General features: G+C 38.0%; 1 protein-coding gene across 8 annotated transcripts in view; it reads right to left on the bottom strand.

The window, feature by feature from the left end:
* STAG2 (STAG2 cohesin complex component) overlaps window positions 1-16179 on the bottom strand; it is a 135891-nt gene that overhangs the window by 7335 nt on the left and 112377 nt on the right. For 7 of the 8 annotated variants that reach the window (XM_075538135.1, XM_075538132.1, XM_075538134.1 and 4 more), the window contains 7 exons: window positions 13125-13264; window positions 11258-11359; window positions 9461-9609; window positions 7939-8067; window positions 5221-5444; window positions 1345-1534; window positions 1144-1254 (listed from right to left, as the gene is read on the bottom strand). In XM_075538135.1, coding sequence (XP_075394250.1) covers window positions 1144-1254; window positions 1345-1534; window positions 5221-5444; window positions 7939-8067; window positions 9461-9609; window positions 11258-11359; window positions 13125-13264 — 1045 coding nt within the window. The remainder of the gene's footprint in view (window positions 1-1143; window positions 1255-1344; window positions 1535-5220; window positions 5445-7938; window positions 8068-9460; window positions 9610-11257; window positions 11360-13124; window positions 13265-16179) is intronic. The other variant, XM_075538137.1, reaches the window with a different exon arrangement.

Raw genomic sequence — 16179 nt, 5'->3', positions numbered from 1 at the left:
TCCTAAAAAGGGAAAAGGTAAAATTACAATCTCCCAGTATTAAAGCACATTATCACATTTTGTTACAAGTCCAAAAGTGTCCAAACTTAAAAATGACTTCCTCAAAAGTATCATACCTTTCCATTTACACCAACCAAGACACAGAAAATACCACCTACAGGCGGCCTGTCTAGCCCTTCAAAGCTCATCAAGACTTCACAAAGATTGATAAAGTTCTCACATAGATCTCAGCACGATGTTCTTATAATCTTTTTTAAAGCATTGGACATGTAACCATTCAAGAGACATTTACTGAGCACCATATATGAGCCAAGCACTGGCAGGTAATGAACGCAGTCCCTGCCCTTGAGGAGCTCACAGTCTAGAGAAAAGGACAAACTCGTAAACAAGCAATTACAATAAAACATCAAGATTGAGTGCTGTAAGAAATCTGACTACACCGTGTTATGGGAGCAGAGATGGCTAAAGCTTCATAAGGAGACACCTGAGCTCGTCTGTTAGCGATGATTTTACCAGTTGCCAGGGAATGGGTTATGACACTATAATGTAAGAAAGAATCATATTTTGAAGGATCTTTCTTGCATGCCATGAGCTAAGGAGTTTGTACTTTTTTCCTGTATGCAATGGGGAGCCATGGAAAGATTTGAAGTAGAGCAGTTACATAATCAAATGTTTGTTCTAGAGTAATTCTTAATGGGAGTGTGAATGATGAAGTGGTGGTGGTGGTAGGGAATGGGTTTGGTGAAGAGATAAATAAATGGGAGATTTGAGGGAAGAAAACCAGTTAGGAAACTAATACAATAGTTCAGGTGAAAGATGAGGGCCTGAACTAATATGGGGCGCAATTAAGATGTAACAAAACTGGATTTGTCTGTGTACCAAAATAAACAAGGATTTGTATTTAAGTATTTTCCAACAGATCAACCTAGATTTGGACCTTTGGCTAACTAGTGAATAGGGAAATGTAAAGGTTTTTTGGTTTGGTTGTTTTCGTTTTTTTCTCTGTTGGAAAGACCAATTTTTAGTTCCTTGATTATTTCAGCTTAGTTACTCTAGAGAGTTTGCTGATAAGGCACACATGAAGATATGTTAAAATAAATTAGTGAACTTCCTAGACTCAGACAATAAGGCACTCTCACTTACATGGCATGCTGGAGATTAGTTCGCAGTTTAACATAGCTCATTGCTGCTCTCTCCTGCTGTTGCCTTGCTTCCTCTTGTTGTCTTTGAGCTAACATCCATGTTACCTGCGTGCTTCAAGGAGAATTTTATTCTTCTTTTAACTTAACTTTTTTCTATGTAATTAATAAAGTTACAGTACAGAAAATTATCAGATGAACTTACTTATAGTCGAGAGGAGTTTGATGGTGCTCGGGCTGCATTGGATAGACAGTCATGAAGCTATCCTCAGGTCGTAATCTTTTGGGCTCTCTCATAATGGTGGAGGTGAGCTGTGGTGTCTGCATCATGACTGGGGTGTGCAGTGTCTGTTCTCTGCTTAACCACATACTATCACTACTACTACTTTCTTCGGCTGAAAAAGAAAAGTTGTAAAAGCAATTTAGGTCAGTTCCAAATTCTGACGAATAAGGTGGCCAATACGACCAGTTCAGGTGGACAAACATCTTAGTTGCATTCCCCAGGCTAGTGCTAAGAACCAAGAAGTACAAAGGTCCATAAGGTGCCGTCTCTACACTGCCTGGCAAGTCCACTTGTGGAGAAAGAAAGGACAGGCAGTTCTTATCCAGTGTGTTAAGTGTTAGCAGAGAGCTGGGAATGGGTAGAAGGAGCGCCACGAGAGGAAGAGGAAGCAGAACAGAGGATACCGACTGGGTGAAGGGGCTTTTCTAGGCAACAGGTGAAAAAGGACAATGAGGTAAAAAAAAAATTTTTCTGAACCATGTTAATTCTACAGATATTTCACTTATTTACGAACATGAGACCCTCATGTGGACCAACCTTGAGACAATAAGGAGTTGTGGAAAATTTTCTAGGCTTTGTAAGTGACAAGGAGCTGCTGCTGGAGTAAGGTTTAAGAGAAGCAATTTGGTGAGCAAACAGGCCAATTAGATGGCTGACTATAATGCCCAGACGTGTCACAGAGCTAACAGGAAAGTGGTCCCAGCTCATGAGATGCACGTGCCCAAGCAGGTCATCACAACAACTTCAAGGGACCGATAATCCATAGGACACAGAGTACTGGACTAAAAACAGAGACTGGTTCATAGACAATGGCAAATATTACTCCCCCATCCCAAATGTCGAAAGCTGCTGTCATGCTTAATAAAAGCGAAATTCACACGTGTTGCCAAATTCACAAAAATTAATTTAGTCACATATTTATGAGGTATAATCGACAGCCAAAAAGCTCAACTGCCAACGAGGAGGTTCTGACTCCTACTGGTACTATAGGACCTGTGGGTTTCTGAGACTATAAATCAGGCATCCTCAAACTACGGCCCGCGGGCCACATGCGGCCCCACCAAGGACATTTATCTGGCCCGCCAGGTGTTTTTGCCCCGTTATTTTTTTTGCACTTCGAAAAGAGATATGTGCAGTGTGCATAGGAATTTGTTCATAGTTTTTTTTTTTTTAAAAAAAACTATAGTCCAGCCCAAAACGGGTCTGAAGGACAGTTTAAAAAGTTTGAGGAGCCCTGCTGTACATCTTTACCAGAGTTAAGAAAACTTCATCTTTTTCGCAGGGAGTGGGTGGCAGCCTTGTGGTCAGGAGCCCAACGTGTGACCCACTACACTACCAGGCCGGCTCCCGTCCCTAGAGACTCTCTAACTTCATCTTTGAATCTAGTATTAAGTGATTAATTGAATGTGAATTTGGAAGGAAACTTTGACAAAGACTGTGCATAAACAAGCTCTCCAAACAGTAACTGTGATAAGCAAAAATCTCAGAACTTTGCAAGTTTATGTTACATCAGCCATTACATTTCACCGTGTTTACCAATTTTTGTCTTCAAAACTGCACTGATTCAGACAGCTGGCACGTGTTTATCCTTTGTTCCTTGAACTTACTAATGTCATGATTTCTCTGGCTTGCCAAAAACCTGAATCTCAATGTAAAAGTTAAAATATCTGTTTTGACCACTAAGCTGGTTAGTTTATTGTGCCAACCTGGCCAAAAAACGCATGTGGGATTAACTGAAGGGCAGGGGATCATTGGCTCAGTGAGCCTCGCCTTTTGAGTTCTTGGGTCTCTTGCTTTCTGATGGTCAGACCAGGGTGCAGCTGCCTTAGCCAGTTCCCTGCTTTAGCTGGAAGGCTCACTTCCTGCGAGATGTCCCTAATGAGAAGCCACATGGACCTACCCCGATGCAGCCCTGGGTGCTGGAGCACGCGTGTGGAGACCCCTGCCAGCGCTGAGATGCTTACACATTCACTGACTCGGCTTTTCTCCTGCAGTCGGCATCATTGCATCTGTTTTGTGAGATGGAGGACTTTGTGGATCGGTGTTGGACATATGGGTGAATGTTGGACTTGCAGGCATGGGAAGCACTGGGTTGGGATGTTTTCTTGATGCGCACTTAACCTTCATATAAAACTCTCTCTTATACATGAGCTTCTGTCGATTTGTTTCTCTATAGTACCCAGACTAACACAATCACCTTTAAAATGTTATGTAAATAAAATTCAAAGAAGAGATTCAATGGCTCAGCATAAATCCAAAACTATTAACTATTGATCCAAATGAGAAACACATTTTAAAATGCAGTGTTCTTCAGAAAATACCCTTTTAACTTGATAACTGTCAAACTAAGGAAAATTTCTCATATGCCATCAAGTCTATCTTAACTAGTCGGGCAAACTGTAAAAAGATTTCTTTTAGCAATGATGCTGAAACTGTAAGAAGCCAAATCTAAAATATGCAAGCTATGTTAATGTGTTATGTTGTTGGACAAGAGATACTGTAACAATCAAGTTGTTAACACTATATGCATGATTATCAATAGTGCCTGATAAACTGTGCAGCTGTTTTAAATTGTCCCCAAATTCCTAACACACTTCAGACTTTATGGTGGGAGTATTCGGCCCCCTCCTCTTGAATCTGGGCTTGGTGGCTGCTTGGCCAATTGAACAAGGCCAAAATGATGTAAAGTCTGTTTGGGGGTGCAGGCCCTAAAGAAGCTGGCAGCTTCTACTTCCTCTCTCTTGGGACACTTGCTCTTGGCAGCCTGCCACATACTGTGAGGAAGGCAAGCCGCCACATAGACCACGCGGAGGTGTCCTGGCAGACAGCCCAGCTGAGGTTCTAGCTGACAGACTATATCAGATGTGTAAGTGACGATACCTCCAAATGCTTCCCGCGCTCAGCCTTGGGCTGTCCTGGCTAAGGTACCAGCTCTCTCATCCCCTACGTTTTGAGGTGATTTATTTCCCAGCAATAACAAGTGAACAAATTTGGACAACCACACTACTTATTTCAAAGGTCCTTAAGATAAAGTGTTCCCAGCCCCACTTTTGAGCCAAATCTGGAGTGTTAGAGATCCATGAGTTTCAAGCATCACAGTGTGCTTGCTCACATCTCCATGGCGCGTGCCTCTATGTAGCACTGTGTACGCCTTCGTGGTTCATGACGTCTGTATAGAAATCCCCAAGGAATGAGACCTCTGAAAGCTGTTGCTCAATTTCAGATCTCTTAAGAACCGACTCGCTCTAAAATACTAATGTCTATATCCTTATATGCACAGTATATCCACTGCCATTGTGTCAATTCCAATCCAATACATATCAAGGCATTATGGGATTTTATAAGGAGATATAACCTTATCTTTCTGTCTCAGAGCTGCTAGAGGGTTTGAGCCTCTCATCTTACAGTTAACTAACAGTCCAACATCTGAACTCCCAGTATCAACGAGTACAGGCATACAGTTTATATAGCACAGTGATTAAGAAGCAGTTTCTCTAGAGTGCCTGGCTCAACTAGTTCACATCTGCGTGACCTTGAATAAGTTTCTGGACTCAATTTTCTCCTGTTGAAAAATGAAGATGTACCTAATGTAGTTGTAAGAGCCAAGTTTATGCATATAAAGTGCTTAAAGCAGTGCACATTTACAGGTTAAAAAACCTCCCAAAACCTGGCATGTCATTTGAGCTATTATTAAAGAAGACATGCCAAGGAATAAGGTAAACCTTAATGGGAACTCAGTTGTAGAATGTAAATAACAAGTATCATAAATATAATAACTGAAACGAATTATATTCTTACTGAGTGCAAGCTGCATGCCCTCAACCACTTTCCGTTTTCCCGTAGATGGTTTGGATTTTTTACTCCGCACAGTTGATCCCCGGCTGCTGATTCCACTTATAACTGACATGGTGTCATCGTCTCCACCAGCTAGCAAAGAATTCCGGTAAGACATCAGGGGAAGCCACACATCTTCTCTTCGGAGCGACATCTGAAAGGTCATGAACTTTTCCAAGTAAACATACCTTAGAAAGAAATAGAAACCATTCAATAAGCAAGGATATATAATATTGCCCTGGTTTTTCACCCACTAATACTTTTAAAGCAAAAGTGACAGTTAGTGACTGAATTAGTATCAAGCAAAAGGCAAAGAAAATAATTAAGAATGGAATTCAGTAAAACAAAAGCCTGCTGGTGTTGTTTTGACTTTTTGTTTTATATGTTAACAACATAAAGATATCTACTGCAGCAGAACAAACACTTTTCTGGAAAGGACTGCATTTTAAGTCAACCAACTCCTCCTAGTTGGGTGAGCCTGGCCATGTCCTATCAGCTTCCAACAGTGCACTTGTCCCCACCAAGAATCTTCCGTCACATGAACTAAGGCATGGCACGTAAGCTTAATATTTGTTGAGCTACTGTGTTTCATGCACTGATGAAGGAGACAATGAGGAATTAATTAAGATCCCTACTTATAAAAAAATTCAGACTCTTGGCAATTATAAATCTACACTTGGATTAAATTATCACAAAGATTTTATGGCTTATGCTTACTTTTGCAATCAAATGCCAAAAAAAATTTGTCTGTCATGTGCTAGGTATTTTCCTCTCAAGCTTTTAAAGTTTACTCCTATAATCCCGTGAGACGGACATCATTCATACTTTACAGGTTAGCAAAGACAGACTGGGCAAAATCAAAATCAAAAAATCAAAATCAAAAATCAAAAAATCAAGGCTATAAAAATAAGCAACATAACCATGATTCACTCTCCCCGTTTCAGACACTTGAGTTTAGGGCAATTTGTAGTTAACAAATGCTTCCAGAGTTCAAATGCAGACTTTGCCATCTTGGACAGCATTACAAGCATTTTCCTTTAATCACAGTAACTTCAGTCATACCAAGCAGTACAGAAGAGCACTCCTTAAAGTGAGGGCTACATATTATCTCATCTGAGCAGTGTTATCAGTCTGGGACAAGATAAATCCAAGGACAGAACTTTTACAACTATGTACTTGCCCACATACCTTTCAGATGTTCTTCCAGGTTAAGTCGCCTCCCCTGAGGGGCAGTTCTACCCTGCCCTACAAGATAGCCTTGAGATGGCAGTGAGTGTTTTTCTTAGGAGCCTCCCTGGAAGCTCCCAGGATCTCCTCCTCCCCCACAGAGGCTTTGCACTCTGTCATACTGCCCTGAATTTGGTGTTTGTCATTGTTGGGCATATGTGTATAAACTAAAATTACAGCAGAGCTTTTATACTTTGCTTTTTTCCCAAAAGACTATCTAGTTTTATTTTTAAGTTGGTCATGTTGACAAACATGGTTTTAGTTCTTTCATTTTGATGACTGTGGAGTATTCCACTGTAGTATCCATCTTTGGATCTAGTCCTTCCAGGTCTAGATTGTTCTTGAGGTTTGTACTATTTAAATAATAGAACAATGAACATTCTTCAACGTGGCCTTGTATGAGTTAACACTGAAGTTTGTACTGGCAAGTTTCTATAGGTCCCTCTCACAGGATTTCAAATCCTTAGCAAGACTTTACTCTCAGACTTCGGGTTTTTATGTATCTGCTGGTTTAGAAATTGTATTCCATTGTTATACATTGTATTTCTGTGACTTTTAGTATCAGTGAAATTTCTAATTAGGACAAACAATAAAATGCAAATCACTAAAGAGTGCAGTTGGATCCCTTTTACAAATGGATAACCCATACAGCTCCCTGGTGACGGGAAGCAGTCCCAGGACACAAGCAAGTACACAACCACTGTTCTGATGTCTATCATTGAACATTCGTTTTGTTTACTTAAGGATTTCATTAAAAGTCTCTGCAATCGCAAAAGGCCATCCCTGAAGCTATTCTCCCTGCCCCAGGTTACCACTAACACAAATATGCGAGCTATCAGCTATAAGACACATTCTAAGGTGTATTCCTATTTTTTTTTAGGACTTTTGTACCTCAGAGGCAAAAGGGAGAAGGAAAAACAACATTGTGAGAGTACTTTAATTCCATTTATCACGTTCCCTTCTTCATTTTAGGTGTCTGAATGCAAAGTGCATCCTGTTTAAACGGTCTATTGTGGCCAGAAGTCATAATTTTAAGAGAGAGAGAGAGAGAGAGAGAGAATAGTAGCTTCCGTTTTCCAGTGAAGTCAGAGCTCAAGATACAGATGAACCAGGAAGCCCCCAATGGACACTTAGGTTCACCATCTTTTGAAATTTTCCCTCCAAATTAAATATGGAAAAAATAATACAGTAAGCTATTCTAAAGTTATACCTCTAAAGTCAGAACTAAACTACGCTAAGAGAGGAACTCACAGAATTAATGTTTAAGATATAAAAGTATAATTCTTAGATTTAAAAATTACTGAAGTACAAAGTTTCTTGAGCCTAATGCTTACAACTTGAATCCATGTGTCCAGGTGTGGGAAACCAAGGATAACTATTGCTATTAAGAATTCCAGAACAAAAAAAAAAGAATTCCAGAACAAAGTTGACAGAACATTCCTAGTAAATACATACACAGTTCTTTTGTCTTGACGGAGTAGTTTAGAAGAAAATTCACTCAGGATATCAAGAAATGCCAAATTTAAAGGTGGGTGGCTCTCCCCTTGTGGATTAGGTTCTTTAAAAGCAAATTCTATGCCATCTCTGCAAAGAGAAAGGAAAATTAAAAAACATCTAAGGAACTACAATCTAAAATTGTAATATATCTAAGCAAAAGGAAAACATCTCTATTTTCAAAACTGAGAGCATGCATTTAATTCACGAAATAGTTAAAAGGCTTGAACTATGGAATGTTATGATATATGTACAATTCCCCGCTCACCCCCCAAAAGAAAAGGCCGTGCTGTACTTTTCTTGATCCTAAACACACAAACACCAGCAATTGCATGTCTCTCTACCATCCCAAATTTAAAAACTAGTTTTCAATACCTAAAGGAGACCTGGCACAAAGGACAAACAAAATAACTGAAAATTAAATAAACAACCAGTGAGAGATGAAATTTTCGGAAAACGCCACTCAGGATCCATTTTAACTATTTAACAAGGCAATATAGCAAAAGGAACTCAAAACCGTGTTTCTAACATCAAAGTTGTATAATGAATCATATAAAATATGGGAGAGAAAGAAAACAAGTGCATAAAGAAAACTGTACATTACTTGTTAAAGTCATTAGCCATATGCTTTGTCCTTAAGGATCACCTAAATTTTTCATCCAGTGTCTTTAAAGATATAAAATGAATTTGAAAAGTTAGGGACAGGTGAGCAGAAAATGGGTTAAAGTTGGGGAAGGTGTGACCATCACTTAAGTAAAACAGTATTACAGGGAGGCATTTCAAGTGACGTCAGGAAAGAAAAAACCAAAAAAAAAAAATCAACCCAAGGGCTACCAATGAAACAAAGTCTACACTACCTGATTGTCCCAAGGGCAATGACTTTTCCAATCCACAATTAAGCGATAAGAGATACTAATATATAAATGTTGGTGGTGCCAAAGTTCTTAAATGTATGTATCCATACTTCAGAAGTTTCATTATAAGTCCAAATATGTGCCAATAAGATATATGTCCAAAATCAAATCAGATGCTGCACTATTTACATGAGGGGAGAAATGTGCTAATAGGAACATTTTGCCCAAATACCAAGTAAAAGGCCACTGCGAATTAGAGAAAAGAACCAGAAAGATCAAGTTTTGAAACAAAATAGTTAAATCTCAAGATTTCTCTACTGTGCAATGAGCAATTAGACTCTTGAGATAGACAGTTTGTGTTGATCCCTAATAAATATGATACTTTGTTGTACGTAATTTTCAAAGATTTTTATATGCTTTTAATTAAAATCAAACTTTCGTATCAACAGTGCTCTAGTTCCAAATAATTTGTCAATTTAGGTACTGCTAGAACTGGTTCCTAAACTCATTAAGAGTATAGTATTTAGATTTTAAACAAATCAGGAAGCATTAATTCAATTAATTTCAAATAAGAGTTCTAGAAAACCAATAAAAAAGTAATAGGGGACAATAAAATATTCAGAGATTACTTGTGTAGCATGGCGATGGCTTCTCTGGTTTTCAATTGATCTAGTCCGAAAGTTAAAGCAAAACGCCGAGCAAGTTCTTTTATGCCACTGAATGTGGGGGATGATCTATCAAAGTTATAGCCATTTTCTTGGATCATTTCATTAAAAAGCTGTTTGGAGAGTAAAGAAAGTATATTAACACTTTGTTTTTTAAATGAACTGTGACCACTTTTAAAATATCATCTTTTCCATTAATAAAATATTAAGACCTTACTGAATAGGGTATTATATTTTCTAACACCCATTTTATAAAGCACAAGAGAAATGGATTACAACTGTAGCGCTTCCTACAACAGACTAGAGGTAGTTATTCACATTAGAAAGTATTTTAGTTCTGGCAAAGTGCCCTCGTGGTATTAGCTGGATATTGACAATGTACATAAGCAAAAGGGTTGCCCACTCGAGTATTACATTACACAACTATGTTCTGTTGTCCTTAGCTTTCACACTGAAGTGAAGAATCGACAAATCAAGCACTTTCATCAGAAAGCAAACAAGAGAAAATACGATTTTTCAACTACCCAATTGACTACATTCTTAAAAGATAATGCACAGTACTGATAAGGTGACCATGAAATGTGCACTCTGTGAACAGCTGGGAGCATATGCTGAGATAACCTTTTGGCTCTACGCAGAAAGGCTTTAGATTTCTGATGGCTTTGGACTGAACAATTCTAACTTTACTTAAAGGAAATGATGATCAGAAATACATTTATGCCAAGTAATTATTTTGTTTTAGAGCTATATGAAATGGCAAGAATTGGGAAAGACCTAGACATCAAATGAGCTATCACCTAAATTATGGAACAGAATGCCATATATACAATCAGCAAAACTGCTGAGAAAAGTAATTCGGTGAAATGCTTTCGATTTACTAATATGAAAAATATAGGTAAGGCAAAACAGTTGTGTGAACTATGATTTTATTGTAGACACAAACTAGGATTTTGCATAGGCATAGGAACACTAAGATGGTTAAAAATTAAAGACAGTTCTTGAGTGAAAACCTTAAGGATAACTTGTACTAGGTCTACATTTTTCTTATTTTTCTCTACTTTCTCCAGTACGCAACTGTTTTATAACTTTTAATAGACTATTCAAATTTGCCAATGAAGTTCAGAGCTTTCCCATTTACATTTCCAAAAAAAAAGAGAAAGCTTGCTAAATTTAAATGGAAATGGGTCATGTTTGGGATACAAAGTTGATCTCCAATGGACAGTCCAAAAATCAAACTCACTGCCATCTTGTTGATGCCAACTCATAGCGCCCAGGGCAGAACTGCCCTTGTGGGTTTCCAACATGGCAACTCTTTATGGGAATAGTAAGCCTCACTTTTCCCCCAAATGGCTGGTCTTGTGGTTAACAACCCAACTCTTAACCACGACACCACCAGGACTCCTACAACCGGTATAGGAAAAGTACATGATTTACCCTAAAATCTCCCTGCCTCACCATGTCTAAAATGAAAATGACTAAAACTTACAAAATGTCGTTTCCCCATGGAAACGTTAACATCAGTGCCAACCGACCGCGAAAGTTATGGCCATAGACACTGCAGGTGGTACATAGCTTCCCTACGCTGCCTTGTGTCCATTTTTCTCTCAAGGCAAAATATCACCTAACTTATACTCGTGAGTTTACTAGGGAGCCTGAATATCATTCTAGTTTTGAGAATTGGCTAGTATATCATTTGCCCTCAGTGTTTTTATTTTATGAACCATAAACTAACAGTTAATATGTGTACTTTTAACGTCTTACCTGTTGCAAACTGAGAATAAGTGTCTTTGCGCATTGAATTTTGTCAATCTGCCTTGTTTTACTCATTGTTTCTTTGATGATATCGCCATAATCATTGTAATACTAGAAAAGAAACATGCAAGTTACCAAAGCTTTATCTTTTTAGAACTATTGGACAACACATGTATTTGATGGAAACTATGCTTTCAAAGACACATGGTTATCAAAAAATAAGCTAGAACCCAAGGCCATTTCTTCTAAATACAAAAGGATTCTTTCAGTAGCATTCTTATCAGTTACAACCTCCTCAAACAAGTTTGGAATTTGCTTTTAAGTACAGAATAAAACAATAAATAGGTTATGTAGGGTTGTTTTTTTTTTTACAAACCAACCCCCCGAGACAGAAACAGCTCCCATCCTCTTTGTAAATTATGAAAACAATTAACATAAACCATTATTTTAATATATGTGAAATTTAATCACTGCTATTGCGTATGCACTACCTGTACAGTTTCTAACTTTAGTATTTGGGCTTGTAGCAACTAACACCCAGCACACAGTATGTAAAAGAAGTTACTGGACTTAATATTTATAACTGTGCATGAAATGACAGTCTTGACTGAAGATCCATTTCAAAACACATTCTTAACAACTATCAGAGATTAACATGATATTCAGGTTTTATAGCAATTGTTTGCTTCTATTAGAACTGACGTTAATCTAGAACACTTAAGGCTAAACGTTAAAATTTGCTACATGATTTCAAAACAACTGAGTATAAACAGAGAAACAAATCCACTAGCATCTGTTTCATTTACTAGAGTTTTATCTAGAAAAATATCCCAAGAAAAGGATTAATTTTAGCTGAGAAAGAGTACTGAAAATACTATCTTATCATAGTTTAAAAGCTTATAGTATAATTAACAATATCCTTTATGGCTTCTTAATATTGTACAAGTTTATAAAAATTAACTCACTATGAGTCAACTCTGACTTGGGGAACCAAAAGGAAGCTAAAATACCAGAGTGGAAAGGATGAACCAACTCAAGCAGCATAGGGTATTAAGTTACTCCGAGGTCATCCACAGCATAGGAGCCAAGCCAAAACTACCTTCCTCCTGGTCTTCTGACCCCTAACAAGAGCACCCCTGAATGCTCCCAGCAAGTGGAGTAGTAGTACCATATATGAAAATTATACTAGTAACATCTAAGGAGCCACACATGTGAGAAATGGGAAGATAGGAGGACACATAATAGAAATATTCAAGTTATTATATTAAAAGGGATACTTATTGAAGATTTTAGACAGGATTTTTTATACTAGACTAGCAATTAACTCTAGACTAGCAATTAAAATGCAACTGCCAAAGTCAAAGGGGAACATTATCATTTAAGCCAGTGGTTCTCAATCGTCCTAATGTCGTGACCCTTTAATACAGTTCCTCAGGTTGTGGTGACCCACCCCACCCAACCATAAAACTGTCATTGCTACTTCATAACTGTAATTTGCTATTGTTGAGAATCGTCATGTAAACATGATATGCAGGATGTATTTTCATTGCTACAAATTGAACATAATTAAAGGATAGTAATTAATCACAAAAACCATATGCAATTCTATAGTGAAATATACTTATCACTAACTACAAACAAATGAAATTTTGTCTTGAAGCATGGTATAGCATGGGTAACAGTCTTCTCACCAGGTACTACCATATGGGCCTATCTGCAAAGTGGGCAGACCCAGTGTCTCGGTTCTTTAATACCATCGGAAAATATGTGTTCTCCAATGTTCTTATGCGACCCCTTTGGAAGGGTCATTCGATCCCAAACGGGTCGCAATCTATCAGTTGAGAACCAGTGGTTTAAGCATTTTTGCGCATTTTACCTTCATATACTGTTTGAAGATATCTGCAGCTGTATTCATCTCCACCACAGTATAAACAATTAGCTTACAAAATGCTGCAAGTAAATTCCGCCTCTTGTGCAGAGCTTCAATTTTACTGGCTTCATCCTCCTGCTGACCATCTGGGGAAAGAGTTCCAAGCATTAAGCCATCTGTATTTTTTAAAACCAAATTTTCTTGGTGAGACTCTCACTATAAAACCACTTTATTTTTCAGAAATTGAAAAATCAGAAAAGGGCACTAACAAAATACTAAAAGCACCCATAATCCTTTCATTCAAATATCATCATCCTTAATGTCTTGTGGAACGATGAGCCATTCACGCTAATAGATGAACTTTCTGTGAAGCCAAGTAATCTCCAGAAGGTTGCTTGGTGAACATGGAACAGGAACAAATGGAGTGAGTCAGAGGAACTGATGCTTGGTGGAGTCAGACTAAGCTGGCCCAACACATTTATCTACTCCCCTAATAGGAAGAGTTTGCCAGTGAGATCTGCATAGCTAAACACGGTGGATTAAGATTTCTGCTTCTTTGCATGCAGCCAACACGCAGAAGATCCTCCTAATTCTCCCAAGGTTGATCTCACCAAACCTCAAAACTTGGCTCTTACCAACACATTGTCCCTTTATGGACATTAAATATATTGCATTAGCTTACCCTGGGAACCTGTCTTCTCAAGTTAATGTTGCAGATCTCTACTAATTCATAATGTGAGATCTTCATATTCATGTCTCAAAGCACAGGCTTATTTCTATATTCTAAGAGGAGCACTGCCAAAGGAATGTTTCCAATTATTTGTAAATGAAATGGCAATGAAGCTTTTCACATAAAAAGTTGTGCAAACGTTTTTTTCTCAGGATAGATTTCACAAACACAATTACTTGTTTAAAACCATTTCTTATATTCATGAATATTCCTTTGGCTACCAGTAAACTTAAAGTTCTTCTATGACCTTATTAGCCATTTACATGTTTCCTTATGAATATTTTCTGCATAAACTGTTCGCATCTCCCTGTAAGAACCTCATTACTATTTTTTAATTACATAAAATAAGAATGTTTTTGTAGGTTGTTTTTAAAAATAATGCCCCCAGGTAACTTAGTACATTGAAAACTCATTCTGACAATAACAATTGGTCTTAAGGTAGAGCCCATCAGAAAAGAGTTTTAAGCTATCACAAGAGCACGTTTCACAAGACTAGAGTCATTTGGTTAATAAAACATACTGTCTATTCTTTTAAAAGATTATACTAAATACATAAAAGTTAACCTTTTCTTAATGAGCATCATTATTGGAGATGATGTCTACATGATATGCTTTCTAATATCTGGTTCACAAAACGCGAAGCATATACATTTTCCTTCGTAGACTAAATCAAAAGACTAATTACAAGGTTTATTTTAAACCCTGATATTTACCCTTATTATGATATTTATTGAAAAGTAGCTAATCTTTTCTCTCATAAGGATTAATAAAGTTGAACTGCCTTAACACATCGGGCCTTAAACACACAGATGATTGCTACAAGTATTGTCAGTGCGTCACTTCAGGAAGAAGTCCCTACGTTACGATATTTTTCTTCTCTGATATTGGCTAACATTAAATTACCAGAGGTCTAAAGTACTAGAGGTTGAATGAGAATGAAAATTAATGGCTAGAGAGGTGGGCAGGCATATGTGGAATATACATTCTAGTGCATATACAAGAGTTGAAAGCAGATCTTCTTTCATATGCATTTGTGCATGAGGCCAATAAGGCCATGCAAGAGTGTACGGGGCCATAGTCCAAGCAGTTCAGGAAGTGAGATACTGGATTTGAAAGTCAACGGTCATACAGTCTTGGGGAATATCGAAATCAGGCCTGCTTCATCAAGCATGAACTTGGGTCTTCAAAGGAGCCGTCTAATTTACAACCATTATTATCCTTCAAACTTGACCCAACACAAAAGACTCAAGGAAAACTATTCAAAGGACTAATAAATCACCACGAACTACAGCTTTCATTAACCTGAGACCGGACAAAGAGGATGGTCCCCAGCTGCTACCACCCTGACCAGGATCTCAATAGCAGGCACATAGTGATAGAAAAAGATAAAGCACACTTCAAATTTGTTTGGCTACTGATCTGATAGACCACAGTGGAACCCAGAGACTGGCCCTTACACAACCTTTTAACTTGTGGCCACTCCCAGAGATCATCTTCCTATCAGATAGAAGACAGATCTTTACCATACACAGTAGCACCCGAGCGGTACATGTTTCTAAAAAGAAATCAACGATACTGGACCAAAAGGGTAGCATCTGCCCAAAACCAAAGTTTAAAAGGTGAGAAAAATTGGCAAAAGGAAGGCAGTAACCCAGGGTGGATACAGGGAGAGGGCAGACACATAATGAGAACGCAGCCAATGACACTGAACCATCTGTATATACATTGTGGAATGGAAAACAAATTTACTGTGAAATTTCACCTACATGAAAATTTAAAGACAAGAATTAAAACAAAAACACCCACACACCCACACATATACACACAGTATTAGAAACCCTCATATAACCCCTATGGGAGGATAGAAAAAGATACAACTAACTACTTGGTGATAATTTGGTCACATGTGCTCAAGTTTAAAATGTACACATGTACTACAAAAGCTCTTAAACATATGCTCCAGTCGAGAAGTATAAAAATGCAACACTGTGATTGGGCAAAAGTAGGAGCAAACCAAAATAACAAAAATCAGCAGGCATGATGAATATGCTGCAGACACACATGAACACAAAAGTTCAACTCCAAAGAGTTGAAAACTAAAAAGGGTCAGCAGAGCATCATTTATATAGAGTATGACTGGATACATAAAGGACTAGTACACTTTAAATGCAAAGGGAGAGGACAGTCCAAATTCAGGACAGCAGTTCTCTTCAGAGAAGGGAGCATGCAGTTGAGGTAAGATACAGGTGAAGTCTTTTTATTTCTTTAAACAAATCAAAACCAAATATGGCCCCGCATTTGCAAAATACCGGTGGCAGGTATGTCGATCTT

Source organism: Tenrec ecaudatus, chromosome X (genome assembly GCF_050624435.1).
Source record: "Tenrec ecaudatus isolate mTenEca1 chromosome X, mTenEca1.hap1, whole genome shotgun sequence".
Taxonomy (NCBI): Eukaryota; Metazoa; Chordata; class Mammalia; order Afrosoricida; family Tenrecidae; genus Tenrec; species Tenrec ecaudatus.
Note: the sequence above shows the minus strand (reverse complement) of the source record. Positions and strands in the feature narration are given on the sequence as shown.